Below are 23,495 nucleotides of genomic sequence, written 5' to 3'. Positions count from 1 at the left end.
AGAACTTGCCTATTTAATTGCAACCCTAGATCTCATCAACAGTCCAAGTTTTCTTAATACAGGCCTTGTCTCTTTCCCCAGCAGCAGCCAGTGCCCAGTAAGCATGCAAGGAACTCGCTGCCTGGGGGTTTAGGGATCTCTCACTGCTGTGCTGCGATGGGGATTATTTGCTACACAGCGAACTGTTCTACCACATACAGTGAAGGCATCACCGCTTGGCTTTGCAGCAATAGCTCATCAATAGCAGAAAAGCTTTCTAATACAGCTTTTTATGACCTCGTGGTAAATGCTGATGCTACTTATTTATCTTTGCCTGTGCAGGTCACTGCTTTTAATTTGACTGCTCTCACTTGCAATCTAAATGCCTGTATCTGGAAAGAAAATTATTTCCTCTTTTGCATGTAGTCAAAACTGAATACCTGAAAAACATATGGAAGGTAGATCATCCCACCCTAAATTAATACATCAATCCTATCAATAAATGTATGTTTTATTGAAAGTGTGGCATAAAAACACTTTGCTGTGAATATAAATTTATAAACAGCTCTTGATGTGAGGTTTTTTGGCAGGGCTTACCAAATAACGCAATTCACAGTACATTTGATTTACTATGTGTGCTCATTAGTTTTTATATCACTTTTAAAAAAAAAAAGAGTTGTTGAACTTTCAAATCATAAGTGATCATTTTTTGTCAACTATAAAAATCATGAGTTTGCAATTTTTTCACTCTAGTACTCGAGAAACTGCCAGCTATTTAAAACTGTACCTTTATCATTATTCACAAAGTCTAACAAAAATAAATACAATTTTGAGGTTGTCTTTGGCATGTTGGAATTCAAGGCAATTCTATCTTTTAGCAGCACAGAGCAAAGAAAAATAACATACCATACAATGCACTACTAGATTCAGCCTTACAAAGAGAAGAGAACGTAGTACAATGCAAACTTTAATGTCAATATATACAGAGCTTTAAAGAAAACTTTTAAAATTAAATGAAATAAATACAATATGATACAAAATCCACAATATGCTTAGAGAAAGAAATGACAGTTACAATATCTGATAACGGGGACCTTTTGTATAGTTTCATCTTTTAAGTACCTCATAGCATGTGATTCATTGCACACCCTTTTCAATTAATGCCCTTTCGTATATTGAGATTTATAGCCAGTCACGTGCCAGAATAGTTTTTAGCTCTAATCAGAGTATCAGTGCAAGATGCCAAAGTGCTTGGGATATTATGACAACACAATTACTTAGCCAATGCTGCTTAAAAGCCTAATGCAAAACACACAAAATAAGAACACTTTGTCCTGCAAAGGAGATCCACCTTGAGCATTTTAGTTCTCACACACACAAAAAACCCAAACCAGGATCCAATTTTTTTCAAACTCATTACTGGTAGTAAGCTATCTCCCAAATCTTAACCATTAAAGATCATTTAAAGCTTTCAAAAAGTTGCTTTCTTTACATAGAAAAATCTCAAGAAAGCCAGTCACTGACTAATTGGAGAAGGGACTTCTAGTTACATAAGTTACTACAATATTCAAGTCAGCTACAGCTATACCCTAGGATTTTATTTTCTTTAACTTGCTTTCATTCTTTTATTCCCACAGGAAAATATAGGCATAATAACAAATTAATTCAGGGGAGTACATTTAAGAAAAGACACTGAGGATATGTAACTAAAGAGGCATTGATGCAGAAGGATGGTACACGAACAAGTGTGTGTATGTTACCCGTAGGTACCAGTACATACTCAAGAGAACTGAGTGAGCTGTCACGGAGCAGCGTAAAAAACAAAAACAAAAAAAGAGCTCTGATAGCATTACATAAGGACTTGATAAGAAGCCATTTGAAAACTTTGAGAAACCTGCTCCTCCCTTCCCTCCCACAAACACTAGCAAAGTTTTAGACTAGACAGGTCTAAAAAACTTAAGTGCTACACAAGTACATGAACTCCCCTTAATTGCATTGATGTTTTATTCTAATTGCATTGATACAAACCAATGTAATTACTATATTACTGTCTATTTAACTCAATCCTCACAAGCTCCCCAGCTTTTCCAATTGCAAAATTTGAGGGCAGAGAGAGATGTGTCACTGCAAACGACCAGTGCATATTGCAAGTAACTTCCAATTGTTAAAGTGGCTAGATGTAATTTTAACTACTGAACATTTCAGTTAATTTCTCCAATACATATATGAAAGTTAGCTTTGGAAAGTGAATTAAAATATGGAATACCACTCAAGCTCTGCACGAGTGATGTGTGTGAGGTTTTGGATGCCTTCTCTGAATGCTAGAATAACTTTTAAAACCATAGAACATTAGCCTCAGCTAGATAGCGTGCTTAGACCATCTACTTAGGCTTTTTACAGGGTCAGAAATAATTTCAGGCATAAGAGGAAAAATATACACCATGCTAACAACAGCATTTAGGCAAGCCACAAAACAGTGACTTAAATCATCTGCCCATGCCGATTCTCTCTGGTTTGGGCACTCTTCATTATGCACCACTGGTGGATGTTGATGCCACCGCACAGCTTTTGAACACAATACAGGAATACAACAGAGCTTCTCACTTTTCATCAAAAGGAAAACTGAAGATAATAACTGCAATATTGAAGGGGTGAGGTGAAGAGAAGCAGGTACATCAGGTACGTGCTCCAGCTACAGTTTATGTCTGAGGGTTATCTACTCCCTTCAGCAAGAACTGTATCAGACTCTGTGCTCTTGAGATCTAGTACTTAACTGCTATTATCAAAGCCAGAGTGGAAGTTATCTTGCTGTCAGAAAGACACCACACCCAAAATATAAGATCACTTGATAGTAATTAGTTCTCCAGAAATTCTTTTAAGTAATATCCATATTTCTTTATAAAAATAAAAAAGTCACTCTTTTACAAAGTCTGTGTTAGATCATAAATAGCTTGTAATCTTGAACTGTGCAGAGACCATACAAAACGCTACTGACCTTTCACTCCAAGAGCATGTTCAAGCGTTATTCCATTTCACACTGAACTAACAATGCAGTCTGTTCATGGGCATTAGTAATTGAACAAAAGTTTGAAAAGTATGAAAAATTCCAAAAGAAATATCAAAATTAAAGTAAACTCTCTTGTATCCCTGCATATCTGACGTTTCAAAACTGATATGCTAAAATATTCACAGCAAGTTCCCTTCCCCCTCCCCCCCAAAATGATTTATGGATTAAAATCAGCATACTAGAGTACACAGGTCTCATTAAATACAACAAAGATGTTTCTCCACATGATTTCCATGTGATAAGACAAATTTTAATGCTGTAGTCACTAAAACCCTGCTTTCACCCCAGGAGTACCGTTAGCACTACAGGCTAGTAATGATTTAAAAAAAAAAAAAACAAACTAGAAAGGATAACCTTACAGATGTTTAAAAATCTTTGTGAAGAATCAGAATATCAACCTGATTTGCACATTCTTCCTCTTATCACCTTTGTTTTGCACATTGAGAAGAACTTAAGTTATCTTCAGCTGCTTACAACTGCTTTTGTGCAAAATGCTTTTAAGGTGCTTATAATGTGGTGCTCCTAAGCAAGCTAAAAGAAAATGCCAGTATAAACACTGTTAAATGATTAATGAATAAAGCCATTAAAGACCAGCTGCTACCTTGCAGGAAAGCTGAAGACGATTCAAATTTGACATTTATGTTCCATTCCTTGTGTTACCCTCTAGACCAATAGTTTTTCCTATTGTGTTTCAACCCATATTATACCTGGACCTCAGCCAAAACAACTAATTTCTACCACCATTTTTCCCCTCCATAGTGTGAACTCAGATTTTTCTGGTAGTCATTTGTAAATTTACAGACAAAAATTACAGGCTGTAGATGAGAATTTCACATGTATTCTTTTGGACAAAGGTCTCTAACAGAGAAAAGGATGAGCCAATTGCACAAGGGACAGATCTGGTACTAAATAATAAACTTTCCAGGAAGCAGTCACGTTCTTTGATAGCTTTCAAGCATTTCAAACAGGCACCTCAAAAATCAGGCACAAATGGCCCCAGTAAGCTTCCAACATCAACCAAACACTCAAATTTAGTATGGGGTATACTCTGCATGATACAAATAGCACACCTATGTCTGCTATATCCATAAAGTCTCAAATCTATATATACTCAGACCTAACAATTGGGCCAGAAGATTTCCATCTTCCCTTACTGCATCAGAAGAAAGCAGCTTATCTAATAGTTCTTCTGTCTCAAGTACTTCACAGGTATAAGCAAAAATCAGCCAGCACCCTTTGCATTTTAAAATCTAAGTTAATATTGTCACTTTTGAAAGTTAGGCCAGAATTTTCCTGAAAGCTTTTTTTTTCCCCCCCCTTTCTGCCATCACAAATGTCTTTAACTGGCTACCAAAGGTGTCTGGAACAAGTCAGCGATGGACAGAAGTGCAATTTTTGGTCACTTGCATTCTCAGATGGTGAATAGTCCAACTGTTGATCAATAATGTGTTTCCTAATATTTAAAGTTAATACCATCGTACCACTGTACAATTTTATTGACATAATGTCTACAACATGTGAAAATATTTTAAGCTTATTATCTCTGAATGTATTCATTCCTAGTTTACTAACAGATGCAAGCCAGCACTGGTTTTGAGTCAGAAAACTCCAAGACAATTCTGGCCCTGAGATTTGTTTCCTTTCTACCACAACATTTTTTAGAAAGAGCTGAAGTCATAACATGAAGACAGACAGGAAGAGTGAGTGCTGGCAAAAGGATATTGTCAGTAACTGTGAAATTTCTGGGTCACTATTCTCTTATCGGGGTACACTGCAAGGCTTTTTTTATTTTTCCCAAGCTACCCCTACAGTTAGGCAAATTTAGTTTTGTTTCTGTAGTATTTGTACATGCAGCTAGAGATTCAGGTAGAAGCAATATTCTATAAGAAAAACAAATAAATAAAAAAATCCACATGCCAAGTTTGATATAACAAAGTGTCAGTTTGTCTTATGTGCCAAACAAACTTAAGGTTAGTTATATTCAGTAGAAAGAACTGCTAAGGAAACAGAACAGTTGTCGTACAGACAGATATGCAATAATAAAATTTTTAACAAAACTGGATGACATGATGTTTTCGTACCAATATTATTTCAGTCCTTATTTTTGACAGTTTATACATGTATTTACCTTCTCCAGCTCAGCGCCAGACAACGACATTCATGGCAATAACCACAAGTGTTTGTTTTTTTTTTTTATAAGAGGCCATTTTTCATAAATGAACAAATTAAGTTTCCAGGTAAAGTGCAGAACCTTACCCATTCCTTTTGTTTATATTTTCACAAACTTACCAATTACTGGCACCATGCAAACACAGAGCTGCCAAATTAGCACTAATGCATTTAATTCTGGCACAATACATTAGTCATCTTTTTTATAAAAGAATGAACAAGTTAATTGATTCACCTTAATTCACTTAAGTGCCCAATTACAAAATTAAAAATTTGTCCTTCAAAACAGGGTCTAAATGCATGAAGAGAAGGAAAAATTTACACTGACACTTTTTTATGTACAACTTGGCCAGTGGCAACGGTCCCCTAAACTTTTTTTTTTTTTAATGAACCCACCAAAACTATACAGAATGCGAAATATTTGCAACAGATCTCTTAAAGGACAGTGTCAAGAAATTCATCATGGTGTACCTGATGTTTAAATTAACCCTAACAGATACAACCTGTAAAATAACACAGTATGAACCTGTGGCATTTTTTTTTTTCTTTTTTAAAAAAAGGACTTCTATAGAATTCAAGTAGTGTAGCAGGAAACCATAGATGCCTTTTGATCACAGGTCAGGCAAAGTAAAGCCACTTATTGGATTTTCTCCTTGCTTCTGTTTGCTAAGGTGTCCCAGTGGATCTATAAGTCTGTTGATGTTAGCTTTTTCATGCTCCGTCGCTGAGCTAAACTTGAGGCTGCAACAGGCTCTAACACTGGCTGAAACGTCTTGTGATTCAGTGCAGAATATGTAGCAGCCATGGCTCCCTAGAGAACAATGAAATAGATAACAAGTTGTAGAAGTTATTTTTAATCACCAATAGAATAATTCAATATTAAGTTCATAAAGAGAAAAATAAGATTTATGTCTGATCACATACATTTTCTAAAGTTTGTGTTGAATGAAAAAAACATTTATTGCTGATTCCTTCAGCAAGGTACATAACATTGCTTTTCCTTTGCTGTGTATTTATTTAACATACATTCAATATAGCTGTTACCTTTTAACGTGAGTCAGATTTGGTACCTTCTAAGCAACAAATAGCATCAGTTCATGAAATACAGCCCCTTCAGTGGCTATTCAGGTCCTGACTTACGAACACAACACTACTAAGACTGGCTTTCACAGGTCCTTAATCAATTTTGTTAGATTAAAAAGCAAGTTGTATAAGCTGTTTACGTAGAACATGCTTGTGTGTCGTAAGTCAGAATCGCAGATACAAACTGAACGCATAAAACAAGTAAAAATTGTAGCTTGATAATTTACTTAGGAAACATGATCTGGTCACAGAAACAAATCCCAGAAGATGTCACAAAATACCTGTAATGGGAAGGAACCCACAAGGACTATTGAGTCCAACCCCTGGCTCCACACAGAATTCAAACCTATGTCTGAGAGCACTGTCCAACTGCTCCTCAAGCTCACTGCCCTGGGAAGCCTGTTCCAAGGCTTGAATTTCTCAAATAAGAATGATAGATCTGTGGAAGTTTTAGATAACTGAGATATCTGGTTCTTGTATGGCCAAAAGCTACCTTCATCTAAGAAAGCACAAAAAGAATGAACAGAAATATTTCTTCCCTCACATACAGGTTAAAAAAAAAAATCTATTTGTTTGCTTAAATAACTTAAATGAAGATGCACATACTGGCAAAAGAAAAAAAACACCAAAGATAAGAAAATCAGTTCTGTCAGTAAACTCTCAAAGCGATCCCAAATCATTGCACATCCATTAACTCAAGCAATATACAGTCCTCTGGTTGTTTTACCTTTACTAGATGTGGTGCATCTTGCCTGTTTAGTTGATAATGGGGCAACTGGTCTCTACAGGCTATCCATGAATGTTTTAATACTTGCTCTGCTGTATACCTCTGATGCGGATCTACATGAAGCATATGTGATAACAAGTCCTAAATAAAAGTGAAAAAAAGATACATGCTATATATTAAAATTGTTTTAATTAAATATTTTAATTTTGGCAGTAATGAAAAAATGTGGCAGGGATTAACACAATACAAACAAAAACATCAGTAGATCATTTTGTGCCCTGACACTACAGAAGTCTGAAAACAATGTGTTGTACTATAATCAGTTTAACAAAGCAGGCCTTTATTGTAAAGAAACTTACTGTTTCTGTGCTTCATATTTCAGTTTGTTCATTACTAATACGCTCTATGAAAGACTAGAAATACTGTTAGAATTTAGCAGAAAGATTTTATGGAAGAAAACTATTGGCAGATATCCATCCACATTCATACTACACACCTGGGATCTGCTGACTACGCATTACAGTTGAATTCATATATAGCTATATATTAGCAAAATATTTTTCTTTCAACGAGGTATATAAAGAGTAAAATCAAATAAGAATGGACATTTTTCTTTGCTTAGAAGCACTAGTAATATGCTATGAATTCACTGTTGGTCAAAAAGTGAGCTGAATAGAAAAGGCAGAGGAATAAAGGCAGGAAGAACTTGAAAGAAAATTAAACAAGCAGGAACAAGCTGACAAAATGTTCCTTTTTGTTTAGGCACAAAATATTAAACATTTATGACTATATACAAGTTAATTACTTGTGGATAAGATAGAATTAGCAAACAAGTATTCTGAATCACTCCTATTGAAATGCACAAGTTATTCAGTTCCAAAAGATCAGGAAGAGACAGTATTAATGCCAAGATTTATAAAAGGTAAAAAAAAAAAAAAAATGGTGACTAAGATACCTACAGAGCAGGCCAACACTAAACCCCTAGAACCTAGAATTGTAATTCAGTCTTCAAATAAAAGGACAACAGCATAATCAAGCTGATAAAAATTTGCAAGATATTCAAACATACTGAAGTATTAGTTTAATATTTGAAAGTAACAGCAAAAACAGTGAAGACCTGACAAATTCAATATTGAACAAGTTAAAAGCATGAACTGAACCCATACTATAGAAATAAACACATCAATGCAAAGTAAGTTGCTACTACAACAAAGACAAATGGAAGAATGACTTTAGTTAAAATACAATTAAAAAATAAAATACAAGCAATACCACATACATCTGGTTTTGGTCCAATAAAAACAATGACTAAAAAGATTAGGAAAGTCTAAATTAGATTTTAAGAAAGATAGATCCCAAGTTAGTGACCTGTGGGAAGTAACAGCGTGTAACTCTCAGGTTTTTACTGTACACTTCTAGTTCAGTTCTCACTAGAAGTTGGTAAATTGAAGGGCTGGCAGCTGGATAGAATTATGAGCCAGCCAGAACCTTACAAAATCAACAAAAACAAATTCAGAGTCCTCCACTTGGGATGGAGAAATCCTTGCCAAGTACAAGCTGGGGATTGGCTATCTGGGGAATTGCTTTGCTAAAGATGACATGGAGGTCTAGATAGGACAGCAGGCTGAACTACAAGCATGACTCAACATTCAAGAAGTCTGACAGCATCTTGGATTGAAGCACAGTAAGTAGATTGAGAGAGGTAACAGAACTCCTTTACTTAGGCCAAAAGAATTAAGGCTAGGAAAAACCAAGAGATGTTCCACAAGAGATGTTACTTGAAACCAAGAGGAGATTTTTCCTCATTTACACAGTAAGAGCTGCCTGGCCAGGTTGCACAAAAACCTTGGAGGTTTTCAAGATCAGATTTAAGCCCTAGCTACCTGCTCTGACTGATACGATGAAGATGATACTGCTTTTGAATCATAGAATCACAGAATTCCTTAGGCTGGAACAGACCTTCAAGATCATCAAGTCCAACCAGAACCTAACCATACTACCCTAATTTTAACAAATCACATCCCGGAGCACCACATCCAAACTGTTTTTAAACACATACAGGGATGGTGACTCAGCCACCTTCCCGAGGAGCCTATTCCAGTGCTTAACACCCTTCTTTACAGAAAGTTTTTCCTGATATCTAAACTAAACCTCCTCTGGCACAACTAGATACCTGCAAACTTTACTGTAATACTGCAATTAAGAATAGCAAACTACTGTGTTAGTCTAATATATTCTAGTAATTCAATAGATGTTCTTTTAAATACCACAAAGTTACAAAGGGAAAAGAAAAGCAGAAAAAAAAATTTATACCTTTGCAGCATCAGAAACAGTGTCCCAGTTGCCTCCACTTAACGAGAATTTTCCGCTGCCTATCCGTACCAGGATCTCCTCAGGAGTATCATTAGGACCATTTGCAAATGGAGTATAGCTATTGACAGGGAGAAACAAAAAAACCTCATAGGTAAGAAATTAAGAAATTGATAGAACCTCATAAATCATTCTGAGTAAATATTCCACTGACAGAGACATTACATACTATCAATTCTTACAGTTTCAAAGATGAAATGCTACTACATTTTCTTTTTCCCCATAATTATAGTTTGTATAGAATAAATGAGAAACGGAGACTGAAAAGATGCTGTAACTTCTTATCTTAATAACACATTCTAACTAGTGAAGACTTAGAAATTAAACAGAAATTATTCATAAAAACAAAAACTATGGTATGCAATAAGCATTCAAAGCAATTGAAACCCATTAACAGAAAGGCTAGTAAGGCTAGTGTAATAGTGTACATACATTCCCAACATCTAGACAGAGTAAGCAAAACATGCACGTATCTCTGGGCAAAACTGGAAGAATATCATTGATTAAAAAAACAAAAAACACCAACACTAAGAGTTAGTAAGGCTTACACAACAAGATCATTGGGTTTGGATTTTTTTTAAATAACTTAATGGATTTCTGTAAATTCAGGTTATTTTCCTAAAATTCCTACTGTAAAGAATTCAAAAAACACCTGAATTACTTAAATACACACTATGTAAATATCAGAAGTATTATAATGTTTTGGCATCTTCTATGATCACAGGCTAATACCAAGTTAGTTTTAATAATAACAATCAAATGTTACTCAGATTAATTATATTTTAACACCTCTTAGATTTCAAATCAGCACGATGAAGTAATAAAACTTAAGGCATCACATCTTAGCACTCCGAAAGCTCTACATAGAAGAAAGATCAACCAGCATCATCAGCAAGTGTTTAGGAAGTATCCCAGCCAGCTTAATTCTAGTACTTCAAATGATACAATTAAGGGGAACAAAATAGAAAGCTAGGAAGTCATGCTGGACTGTTCTTCTCCTGTTCTTGTTACCTGCCATTTCTTCTTGTTCAGACAATGTTTCTTAACTTCACAGGCAGCATACTGCCCAAGATCTGCATGGCTGCACATCAGTCATGCAGTGAGCTGAGCTTGATGACAAAATCATGGTGATAGTAGTGATTTTACACAGAAAAGCACAATATGATCAAGAACAGTTCCCAATAGATATTTATCTGTATGACAAAACTTACTTTTATACCTGTCAGAAGAGAATTCATTAGCAAGTTTATAAAAGCTATTAGTTTAAGTGCTTTATAGTGTTTAATGAATGTTTAGAGTTTAGAAAACTTAAAAGCTTACAAGTCAGAGAATTCTATAAAGGGTCATGAGCCAAGCCTGCAGAAGACGACACATGAGTTGACTACAAGGACACTACGGTGGGCAAAAGGAGGGGCAGAAGGATTAAAAAACAGAAAGCTAGACATACTAAATTATCTCTCATAAACTAGAGCAAGTCTTTGGCATCCTCTGGCCACATACTAGGAAAGAAAGAAGTGCTGAAACTAACTGTAAGATAAACCTAATTTCTGTATGCCTTTTTAACTCACGGCTTCCAGTTCCACTTAAATGTCTTTTGTTCTGCATTCAAATCAGTGAAGCAATCTCTTAAAATTTTAATAAAAGCAGGGATTTGTGCAGCATGCTGAAGTTGTAGGTAAGGAAAAAAAAGCTAATATTTCCTCACCCTGCCAACATTGTGTAAAGGAGAACACCCAAGCTCCATATGTCACAAGCAGCATCATATCCCTGCCGCATGAGAACCTTGGGGGAAAAAAAAAGGTGTTGAGACTTTTCATTTATAAAAAAACAAGAAGAAAAAGCAAACAACTCCAGCCCCCACATGCAACCCCAAACCACTACCACTACACGCACAAGCTATGGATGGATAAGTCAGTCCCAGTATAGGTTGAAGTTTCATCATTAGTTGTTCTATGTACAAGTTACAGTTACTATCTACAATATTTCTTGTTTCCAGAAAATTATCTTAAGATTCAAATCCATCCTTATTTCCTGAAGGTAAATCCTTTTAAAGTTAACCTTTTTAAAGCAGGTTTATTATAAGCATATAAGTACTTAATCAAGTCTGGTGCATAACTATATCTAAAGAAAACTAGCAGGTTTTTTTATGTTTTTTTTTTTAATTATTTAGAAGTGTTTTTTTTAATTTTTTTTTTTTTAAGTTAAGTTGATGCATCAAAAACAGCACAGAAGACACATGGCAGCTTAAGATACCTCTGGTGCCACAAAGTTTGCAGTGTAGCACGGAGTTAGAAGTAGCCCATTTTCTCCTCGAAGTTGTTTTGCAAATCCAAAATCACAAATCCTTATAGAATCAGCATTATTTGAATCATCCATATATAAAATATTACTAGGTTTAAGGTCTCGATGCACTACCTTTAAACAAGAAATTTTAAAAGCCATCATTTAGATGACATACAAACACATGTACGTGCAGTTTTGTTATTTATAAAATATAGTCTCTACATCAGTATACCTATTAACACTTCTACACTATTACCCAACTTTCAAGTAACAAACATTATGTTTAATTTAAACTCAAAGCCTACTCATAATGTAAATGGAATTAACAGAACCAACTTGCAAATAAGCATAAGTGAACAAATATTGTCTGTTTCATTATCTGTACAAGTTAAATGGCTTGCAGAATAATAGGTAGGATGGGTTGCTAATTACTTTTTAAAAAAATATAACAAATCTTCCTTTCTGCCATAAGAAAAGCACATAAGATGTGTTTGTTAATTCAAAGCAACGTGAATGAAGCTATGACAAAAGAGATCCACTCACTCCTTGGCAGTGCAGGTAGTCCACAGTCTTAGTGATAGTATATAATACAGCACTAGCCTCTCGTTCTGAGAAGAACTTTTGTCTAAGAATTCGATCAAGCAGCTCTCCTCCCTTCATCAGCTCAGTGACGAGGTATATGAATCTACCATCATCATACACCTGAAGTTGAGCAAGCACATATACACACACATATTCAACCACATCATCCATAATTGCAGATCCTGAAAATCTGGAAATTATAGACTACGCTGTTCACCTATTCATGTGCATGAACATGAAGTGCAAACAGCAGGGACTGTCAAATTTAAATCCATAATTCAAAAGCTTTAAAGTCTGAAGTATAAAGAAAGCCTATATGTTATTCTCTGAGAAGTTGAGATAATAAATCATTAAATCATGACTTAGAATAATACTTCCTCAGTCTAGGAACTTCTGTTGTAAGAGGAAACTAGCCCTACCGTTCTCTATTCCTTTTCCCCTCCCATAGATGGCTTTTTAAACGCTGACACTTTGCATACACATGACACATGCAACTGTATTTTCAGATTCAAATTGCCAACACATATTTGAAAGAAGAAAAATATGACTTAACAGGTACATCAATTCTCAATTTAAGTTCATTAAACCATCTTCAGAAAATATTAGTATCCAGATGATTTAGAAATAATCAATTCTTAATTATACAGAGATCAATACATATATTTTGCTATGTAAAAGAAAGTTTACAAGCCCCAATAAACTCCCTATATCTATGTTTATTTATTGTATATTTTGTAACAAAGTAGGAGACAAAGGTACCTACATCCTTTAAAGTTATAATGTTTGGATGCTGTCCATAACGCATCAGAATCTCAATTTCTTCTGAGGGATCCCTCTTGCTTTTATCAATTATCTGAAAAATAAAGTAACAAAAAAAACTTGGTAAATTTCAAAAATTGCTAAAGTTTAATGCTTATTTATAGTGATTAATTTTATCTTCCTGCTTCACATCTCTGTTTACTCAGTTCTTGTTCCACCTTTGCTACCAGTTAAGTTTTGTATCATTGTCTATTCTGCTCCAGTGGGCAAAGGAACTGATGTAACTGTCTGAAGGATCACTTCCCTGCAGCCTAGCCCCAACTTAGTGGATCTCACCTAGTTTACTTCAGGTGTGTTCATTACAATACAATATTCTCAACTTCAAAGCTGTAATTTCAAAAACCAATTCCTCAACGCCACAACTTCACCAACAAAAAGAACTATAGAAGCCTATATGGAATTTCACTTAATGAAGAACACTCATTGTTGTGGAGTCTCCTTCTCTAGAGGTATTCAAGACCCACCTGGACACCTACTTGTGTGACCTGGTGTAGGGAGCCTGCTTTGGCAGGGGGGGTTGGGCTCCACGATCTCTGGAGGTCTCTTCCAACCCCTACTATTCTGTGATTGTTCACAGTATATTAACAGCTACAGTAACTGGAGAACCCATGCATTTAAATTAAGGTCTGCTACAAAAGAAGGCAATGAAATCTATTCAAAATACCTTTACAGCAAACTCCATATTTGTAGCTATGTGTATACATCGCTTGCAAACAGAGTAGGAGCCAACACCAATATCTTCCTTCAGTTCATATACGTCAGTAAACTGCGCACTGTTCCCATGAAGTTGCTTGAGAAACAAACACATATAAGCCGTCATCTGGAACTCTTTATAACAGTACTATTTTCAACAGCAAAGGTTTTTTTTTTGTTTTGTCTTTTTTTAATTTTTTGCCAGTGCTTTCTTTTGAATACTCACACCAGAAAGATTCACCTCCCCACATCCCCAGTTCTGGAGTTAAAATAAGCATTATTAAAATGATTCAACAGAATATTTTATAACAGACTCCACAACATAAAATAACAGACTGCGAATGTTAGGTTCTGGCATTTGAAAAAAAGTTTACAAAAAAATTTTACCTGTACTATTGGCAGTATGTTGGTGAGTGGTGATATTTTATGATCTTCTACAGTAGTTGTTGCAACAAAACTAAATCCTTTAAAGAGCTGATGTGCATTCGCACTAGGTGGAACTCCTGGAGAATCTAGTTGCATACACATTTGATTAGTATGACCACAACTTAAAGCTATTTTTGACTGTTTGCATGTTAGAAGAAAGATTGAGGAAAGGAAAACAATAGTGGCACTATGCATTGAATAAGATTCCTGTCCTGCGATCTGCCTTGTTTTTGTCTTTTTTCCTTTCTTTCAGCAAACTAAAGGAAAGGGAAGCCTGGACAGATTTAAGATGAAATTAACAGCTATTCTCATTATAACAGAGCTGGTCTTGCCTTCCCCCTTCCTTGTCATCACATCTAGAAAAACAGTAATTAAAAGAGAGAAAGAAAAAAATACTATGCTAATAATAAATGCTACAGTGACTTAAGAAGGTATTGAGTTATGTTTTACATCATACAATTCATATCTCACCAGCTCCAATCTCCTAATTCAGCACACAATGGAAATACCATACTAAAAATTTTTATTTGACCCCTATAAACCCATAACATTCACCAACTTAAAAACAGTGGATGCGTATTTACCTTTTGGTGTTTTTGCTGTAAATTCTGGATCGAAACAAAAGGTATCTTCTGGTTTTCCAGAAGCAGGTTTAAACGGGGGCTGAATTTCTCTTCTGAACAGTTTCTGTAGTAGGATGACAAAAGTCTTAATTAAGAGTGAATGAAACTTTGGTTTCATCAAGGTAAAGGCAACTCAAGCGTCACCACTGTATTAGAACAGTTTTCTGAAAGAGTGAATAATACACAGTAATCAGAAAAAGCACAAATGTATGCAAAAATGAATTTATATTTATGTGTCTTCGATTTGAAGCGTTAGGGGAATTGTTACCCAGCAAGTCAAACAATACTACTTTTCTTGCTCTTCTGAATCTGTTTTGTCTACCAAGTCTGCACTTTTTAAACTACGGTAGCAGGCTGCCACTCATCCCTAGTTCTTCTCTCGTTTATTCAGATGAACACCCATAGTGCAACTTCTATCTTCATCTCAGATCTAGTTCATTGCCATTTCAAACAGCTCTTACCATCCCAAAATATCCAAACTGGAAAGATGTGGGATACAGTTTTTGCTTTTGTCTTGGACCCAGAATAGAAGCAGCTCTCACAAGTGACAGAGATATTCCTTTTAGCAAGGTACTGCCAATTCCCAAAGCAACTATTCCAGGTTTTTCCTGACCTACTCAACTAAGCCTAAATGAGGAAAAAAAAATAAAAGGCTTCTCATTTTCTTCTCATTCACTCAATAGGCTTTAGAAAAATGTTTTACCAAAGGATAACAAACCAGCAATATAAGTCTAGCTTATAGTTACAGAAAATTTTACATTAAATGATGTCAAAACCCCATGCTAAGCTCAGGAAGTTCTGAGAACATTTTTTCTTGGCATTTGTCTTGCATAGTCAGACCTCTCTGCAGGTAATATTTCAGTAATGAACGTACTTCCCCATAGCCAAAACCAGGAATATACAGGAAAGAGAGACCTGTACTCATCCCAAAGAAAATGAAATAAAACACAGAAGTGTTCATCAATACCACCATGGCCAAATAAATACAAGAGTTAGAACTGCAGAGTTTTTGAATTTGCTTACTTGTCTTTATTTCCAGCTCAGCTCTCTCCAAAAAACGCTAGCTAACTTAAAACAGCCTTCTCTCACTAAGTATATTCACATAAAATACTCCCATTACTTAAAAGTCTGCTTGCTAATCTGGACTCTCTATGGAGATCTACATAAACACAACTAGAAAGCCAACTTCTCAGAAGTAAGTAGAAGAGAAGGATAATGACAATAGACTTTAAAACAGTTAAGCACAGTATTGACTAGCATTGCAGGTAGTCTAGTCAGCACAGCAACTGTTCCATCTACCCTTTCATAGGCATTATAGCAAAGGAGTGTTTACAGAGTATCTTTACCTGTTGCAAATGTTTCTGGGCAACACATCTAAAAAGGCATCACATCAAGGTGATAAAAACATAAGAAAGCAGCCATGAACTTGGACAGTAGTCTGATCAACTCAGAGCACCAGAATCAATACTTCAACTGTGTGGAATATGACTAGTAAGACTGGAATGTGCTACGGCTAACTACAGTTAAGCCAAAGAAAACGACAGTCACAGTGAGGTTTTGTGCCCTGCACAGAAGACATGAGACATGCTTCAACTAGATGGACACTTATTCCAGAGAATGATTCTTGCACACAGTGAATGCCAACACCTTCTACCAACTACAGATGTTGTAAGAGACAGTTTAAAATTCAGAATGTTGCAACTCTAATTACTGAACAATTAAGTGCCCACTTTATAATTAATTACTGTGTACCATAAACACTACAGCTCCAGATGCCAAGGAAGATTACAGCAGTAGCCTGAATGTAACAGTCAGCAGTACTGCAGTATTTACTGTACCCTATTCAGATACAAATACCTATAAGCTATATCACATACACAAAAGATAATTTTGTATTATCTTTTATTCAGATATTTATTATGTCTATAATTCAGATCATTTTGTACTTACATTCCAGTCAACAGTAGAAAAAAAAGGATGCCTCTTGATTTCCTCAACTCCATCTGAACCAGCTCCTGAACAAAGAAAATATTCAATTAAAAAACTCTTTTGGGGTAAAGTCTTTGAACAAAATTGCATGCAAAGATGCTTAGTTGTTTGTTTTAAATCTTGCATAAGGCTTTTTTTTTTTTTAATAGAAACTGTTAAAAATCAGAAATATTTCAAGGATACAAAATACTTCACTAAGCACATTCACCTCCCTGATGAGGTACATGAGAATAAACAAAACCCATAAATACAGAGTGTCAATACTTGGTCAGTTTTATTCTCACTGCTAAAAGAGTCACTGGTTCAAGAAAATAATAATTCATTAACCAGACTCAAGAATTCATGACCTAAGCTGCCAAGAAATGGCACCAGAAGTCAAATTTTACTGATCATCAACACCAAAGTCTGGAAAATCCCCAGCAGCTGCTTTTCTTAAGTAACAAACTCAGTCCATTGACTTTCATTTCAATGATCCAAACAAGTTGACCCACCTAATCTATTTGACGGGTTCCTTTTAAATAGCATCCTCAGAAGACTTTGTGCTTCAGGGCTGAGGAACTGAGGCATACCAAGTTTTGCTCTAAAGGAAAACAGAAAAAGTAAGAAAACAAAATTTATCTTAGTGAAAAGAGTGGATACAGGCTTCAGTGCATTATATGATGCATTAAGGATTTATTCTAAGTTCTTGTACAGTATACACATTTAACTCATTAGCTTTTCACTTTCACCATATACATCAATGGTTACCAAAAGCAAACAAAAACACACTAAAAATACTCTCTCCAAGCCCCCTAAACAAGTTTTATGCTAGAACTAAGTAAAACAATTATATTGGAACATGTAAGCAGTTCAAAAATATCTTCAAGTCACCAGTATGTTGTCACCAAACCATCTACTAGAAATAAGGTCTGAAGAAACTCAAATTCCAAATTATTTGACGAGCTATTAGCCCCTGAAGAGACTGCAAACCTTTCACAGTAAGCAACACTACAAATGCAGACTACCATGTTAACAGAGCTGCTCCTTCATCCCTTTCTTAACTATCATCCCCTCAAAAGGCCCAAGGCTCTGAATGTGGTCCAAAGGAAATTCTTTAACTAAGCACAAACAAAGGTGAGAACGTTTGCCTAACAGCTTCCCTTAGAAGTTACCAGCTTACCCAGCTAGTCCTGTTAGACAACTTACGAGGCAACTGAGGTAATGTAATATGAAAATGTGAATGCATAAGTGCACTGTACATGTATGTACATAAAGAAACACCTGATTAACTACTGCTTACAAAACAAGGAATTCTGTAACAGTAGCAATATATAAGACCAGAAGTGGCAAGTAATGCTGTTCTAATACACTGCACTGTTATTATTTTTTATTACACACCTACAGTGAAAATACAAGTTTATCCCTATGATTTTGATTCCTGCAGGTACTCAACAGCATTTCCATAGTCTAGGATCTAAACCTTATTTCTGTGTGCATGAGGGTGCGGGGAGCTTTTGTGTTTCTTTGCCAGTTTTAATACTCTCAAGCAAGAGCTGTTACACGTGTTTAAATTACTCTTTAGAAAGTCAGAAAGTGTAATAAAATATACTTACTTCAGTATCATATTCATAGTTTCATTTCGATCTTTACCTTGAAATGGTAGTGTACCAGTAAGCATTTCAAACTGAAAAGAACAAATGTTAATCTAAATCAACACTTTTTTCCCCCCAGATGCTTAAAGTGCTAAGTAGTGTACTCTTCCCATTGCTACATTAGGCAACTGGCACAAACTTTAAAAGATATTAAAAAAAAAAAAATCTACAGATCTAAAAATTGCTTTTAATCAGTACTTTACACAATAGTGGAAAATGGAATATCTTACATAAGCTACTTTAATTAGAGTAATAAAATGCCTTCTGTAACCTTACTTTAGATGTTGCTGTACTATGAAAGCAGCAAGAACAAGTTCTAAAACAGTACTTTACTTCAATGTCAATATGTATATTTCACACTATGCTCTAACGCATTACAGCAAACACATAAGTGCTAGCATTACTGCTCACTGCTCTGCTGCACTACAGTTAGCCTGCTAGGCACTACTCTTACAAAAACACAATTAATAATCCATTTTTACTCCATTCTTTTAAGTAGCATGGAGAATAAATACAGAAACTGAAGTTTCACACTGTGACAACTGTTGAGCAACTAAATGGACCATATACACGATTTGAGGTTCCTAGCAAGTATTCCTTACAGTGCTATGCAGCTATAAAGTTTTATTCAAATTAGTTTCTATTTCAGTAGCACTTCAGTTGTCAACTTTTCTCTCCCTCGCTTAAGCTTTCTTAAATCTGGACAAATCTATTCTAGGCCTTATTTCATTCACTTCAAACATCAGCAGCATATTTATGACCCTTAAGCCAGGTAAGCAGCAAAGCATACAGTACCATAAGAACACCAAAGGACCACCAGTCAGCACTCTGGTTGTGCCCACGCCTGTTTACTACTTCCGGTGCCATGTATTCTACAGTACCACAGAAAGAATAGGCCTTCTTTTCTTGATCTACTGATTCTTTGCTGAGTCCAAAATCTACAACAACAGCATTACAAGAACACAGCCAGTAAAGAACTTTAAGAGAAAACAATACTGTAAATAGTTTTTCAGAATAAAAGCGTTGACAGATTCTGTTTGCTTGCTTATAAGAACATAAGAACATTATCCTAATCCTTCATGAAACAAGATACTGCAGATATCCAGGGACAGCAGAAATTTAGTTTACCATATGCCAGAGACATTCTATAAAGTAGTGATTAGCCAGTGTTACCACTCAAAATATTAGTAACTCAGTATTTTAAACATTACATACTCAGAGCCTTACAATAAACAGAAGTTCTTGTTTCCTACTTACTACCTGTTTAATTCATACACAAAAATGTTACAAATAAATGCATTTTGTAGAATGTAGACTGTATTACTAAATGATGAAAAAGGCCCTCGACATTAGTTCAATTCTCAAGACAAGGCTCTCAGCATTCCCTTCTCTGAAAAGGGAAAGGATTCCTAATGAATTAGTCTTTGCTTTCAGAAGGAAGGAAGAATTAAGATTGAATTTAAGTATATTATGTAGAATTTTAAAAATGTTGCCCTTTATAATTTTCCATCACCATTATTTAAGTCTTTGAGAATTTAAACAGTTTTTTCACCCAGAATCTAACAGTGGTATCTACAGACCAAAACATAAAATGAAATCTATACTAGTTTCACTTTAAATGTAGTATTTAGAAATGCATAGTCATTTATATTTTCCACATATTCAAATCCTTTACTTTTGTACATAGTATATTCTAGATGATATATTTCCATTGTTCCTTATAAAGCATATTACTGCAATTTCTAATGCTTTTTTTACAGTGATAAGCCCAAAACACAATAACAATAATAACAACAATAATAATAATCTAGAAGCCTTTTTACACCAAGAACATAAAAAGAAAAAGTCTCCACCAGCAACTTTTAACCAGATTGGGCTCATATCTCAGTTATTACTTGTACATCTCTTAGCTAAGCTTACACAGGCACACACACAGAAAGTGCTGGACTAATAAATGTTACCTACCTGTTAGCTTGATATGTCCTGCTTCATCAAGCAAAATGCTGAAAATTAAAATTCACATTCACCAATAGACATAAACAGAAATATTTCATGTAACATTTAAAATGTAGTAGTTCATTTTTATCTCCTCCAACATCCATCATTAAATTAACAAGTCAATATCACATTTAAGTTACAGATGTATTTTACTTTTAAAAAATTACCAAAACATTTTCAAATTTTTACATTACTATAGCAGAAAACACAAAGCAACAAGCAAAATACACGTAATAGTGGTAAAATACATTTTACTTTACTTTTCTGGCTTCAGGTCCCTGTATACAATTCCCAAGCTGTGAAGGTGATCCAAAGCAAGGGCCAGTTCTGCGAGGTAGAATTTCACATCTTCCTCTGTAAACATAACCTAATAAGAACTGTATAGATTTACCTTCTGATCTTGTCTTCAATTTTTAAAACTGCAATCTAAAAAAAAAAAATTCTCCTATCTGCCTTAACTTCAAAACAAGATTTAGCAGTAACTTATGAAATGATAATTCAGGAATTTACCTAACAGATATTATACGATAATACACACTAATCATCATGATAACCATCAAGTAAAAGAATGATCTGCAATATTTAAAAATAACTGTAGTTACCACAGAGCATTGGTTAGTTTTCAAGGTAATTAACTGTTGTATTTGGTGTTACTGACCTCTAGGATTCCACAATCCTACACCATTGCCTTCCACTGCATCTAAGTTTTTATATAAGCAGCTATTTTTCTGGCATTATCACCAGGTGTCTCAACTGACATTAAAAATATTCAGACAAAAATTAGAAGTATGTAAAGTAAAACATCTTGTGAAAATAATGGATGAGAAAATTAGCAGTAGGATCTGAAGAGCCTAATGTCCTTTTAAGAAAATTTAAAAGGCCCTACCGAGACACTGAAGAACCAAGTGAACTTGCATACCGAGTATTTTATAGTGATTACTTTTTTTTTTTTTGTCTAAAACACTCAGCTGGTTGTTTCTAATTTTCATATACAATAATTGTATCTGCTTTGGCTTTTGTCAAGTTCTAGAAAGCATGAGGTAAACTAATAATCTTCAAGCTTAAAACCTCAAATTCAATTCCAAAAATTAAGTCAACTATTCTCCATGTCTCAAAAGAACTAGCAACAAGAATAGCCATCTCAACTGCAAAGTAATAATACTTAATATTACAGTCATTGGACTTACTGATTTAGTAGTATACTGATCAGTACTTTGAATTGCACATAAATATGTAATCTCTTGCACTAGCAATAAAAATATTTCCAATTTTCAGTGTCAGTTATTCATACTGTATGAATGATAAAGTTGTTACATGACAAAAACAGCACAAGAAATTTCACTTTTTTTTTTTTTTTTTTTTTAAGAGCAATGTTGATTCTTTTTCATTTATATCCAAAAAGGAAAGATAACATTATTCTTTGGAACAGTCAAAATGCAAATCTCAAAATATAACAATGCTAAGTGGTAATCCACAGCCTTGGAATAATAACTTCATTTAAAAACTACTTTGCGTTACATTAAATATAATGCAAGTCAATGTCATTAAATTTTACCAACGAAAACCTCATTAACTACTCATTTAATTTCCACAGTTGAAACTCCCATACCCGCATTAGAACTTCAACACCAACAAAAGCATTTTAATAACCTCATACTAAACCTAATTAACTTAAAATAATCCTCATATAGAAAGTATGAAATACTGTGGGGAATTTACATTTGTATCTGCCTGCATTACCAGGCATTTTTGAAAACATCCTTTCTTCACAACAGAAAACAGGCACCATTTCCTCTTATACATACATACAGCAAATGTTTAAAAGCTATCATAACTGGTAACAGAAGTTTTCAAAAAAAGTATAAAATTAGTAAGAATAACCTCACAATCATTAATTCTTTATACCTGAGGGGAGTACATGGCTGAATCAGCCACCTAGTTACCTTTATTATGGATAAGCTTGCATCCCTTAACTTAAGTATAGTCAGTAATCCTAGCTGTGTTAGTGCACAAAAATAGTTCTTCATACTCTACGAGAACATCCTCTCTAATCAGACAGCCTGTGTCAAAGCAGAGACAGACCCCTTTCCTACCTAGACTTCCAATAACCCTTTCTACAGCATGCCTGACCCCTTAACAAAGTTTTTAACCTTTATTTTTAGAACTTAAAGTTAATAGTGCTCATTTCTTAGAGATGATCAATGTTCTAACAAGGTCAATTTTCTTAAAAATCAAACAAAAACATTCAGTAAAACTTGATTATTATTATTTTTTTTTTTAAATAGGAAGAAGGTAGAGTTCATGGACTTAGGTACTGAGGATACAAACACCTCCACCTCTATGCCATTAAAATAATAAATCAGATAGATACTTCCTAAATGAGGAAAAAGTGGTAACTTCTTCCATATTTACATTTTTTTAAAAACACTGGAAAAGCTCTTTAAATGCAAAGTTGTTGGAAAATTTTCCATTAAAAAATTTAGAGCTTTATGGATGGTTTGTAGAAAGAAAGAAATTTAAACATGGTAATACAAATACATATAATACAAAAAATACTTTATGACAAATCTAAAGAAGAGGCAGGCTGTGTCACATTTCCTCCTCAGTAACTCTCTCTCAAGAAAGCAACATAAATGAAAAATTATAGCTCCAGTTACATGCCAAACTTAGATGGCAGAGGAATGCCTTCAAAAATGCTCAAGCTTCGTGAGATTAACCACTGGGATTTATTTTACAATGCAGCAGAAATCTCTTAGAGATGCAGGTTTCAAGGAGCATCTACACTGACTACAAGGACAAGAAGTATATAACTGCTTTAGTGATTGTTGAATTTTAACTTACTTCAGTTGGGTTTCCAAGCAACAAAACATTTTTAGACAAAAGAACTGGCCTTTGTAGACACCAGAGAAAAGCTCAGGCTGCTAGCTAATAAACATTTAAGGTTACAGCTTGTTATTCTGCAATATGTAAAGAAAACCCAACGAAGTTCGTGAAAACTTGACCATGGCCAGAATAATGAGAGTAACCAGGGAAGAGTTTCCCAGCAAGGGGGAAAA

The 23,495-nt window shown here is 34.8% G+C and overlaps 1 protein-coding gene across 3 annotated transcripts in view; it reads right to left on the bottom strand.

Moving 5' to 3' along the window:
• Positions 1-472: 472 nt before the first annotated feature.
• Positions 473-23,495, bottom strand: part of RPS6KA6 (ribosomal protein S6 kinase A6) — a 40,223-nt gene continuing 17,200 nt past the window's right edge. Inside the window, exons 7-22 of one of the 3 annotated variants that reach the window (XM_010715254.3) lie at positions 20,700-20,806; positions 20,407-20,444; positions 19,237-19,379; positions 18,403-18,473; positions 17,302-17,390; positions 16,772-16,836; positions 14,783-14,885; positions 14,160-14,284; positions 13,744-13,869; positions 13,024-13,113; positions 12,222-12,380; positions 11,649-11,810; positions 11,101-11,177; positions 9,339-9,456; positions 7,026-7,166; positions 473-6,026 (exon numbers count right to left, since the gene is read on the bottom strand). In XM_010715254.3, the coding sequence (XP_010713556.1) occupies positions 5,901-6,026; positions 7,026-7,166; positions 9,339-9,456; positions 11,101-11,177; positions 11,649-11,810; positions 12,222-12,380; positions 13,024-13,113; positions 13,744-13,869; positions 14,160-14,284; positions 14,783-14,885; positions 16,772-16,836; positions 17,302-17,390; positions 18,403-18,473; positions 19,237-19,379; positions 20,407-20,444; positions 20,700-20,806 (1,740 nt within the window). In that variant the 3' untranslated portion in view covers positions 473-5,900. Of the gene's footprint in view, positions 6,027-7,025; positions 7,167-9,338; positions 9,457-11,100; positions 11,178-11,648; positions 11,811-12,221; positions 12,381-13,023; positions 13,114-13,743; positions 13,870-14,159; positions 14,285-14,782; positions 14,886-16,771; positions 16,837-17,301; positions 17,391-18,402; positions 18,474-19,236; positions 19,380-20,406; positions 20,445-20,699; positions 20,817-23,495 lie in introns of all 3 variants that reach the window. The other 2 variants (XM_031554658.1, XM_031554657.1) reach the window with 2 other exon arrangements.

Source organism: Meleagris gallopavo, chromosome 9, assembly GCF_000146605.3.
Source record: "Meleagris gallopavo isolate NT-WF06-2002-E0010 breed Aviagen turkey brand Nicholas breeding stock chromosome 9, Turkey_5.1, whole genome shotgun sequence".
In the NCBI taxonomy this organism is placed as follows: Eukaryota; Metazoa; Chordata; class Aves; order Galliformes; family Phasianidae; genus Meleagris; species Meleagris gallopavo.
This window is presented reverse-complemented; position numbering and strand designations above follow the sequence as displayed.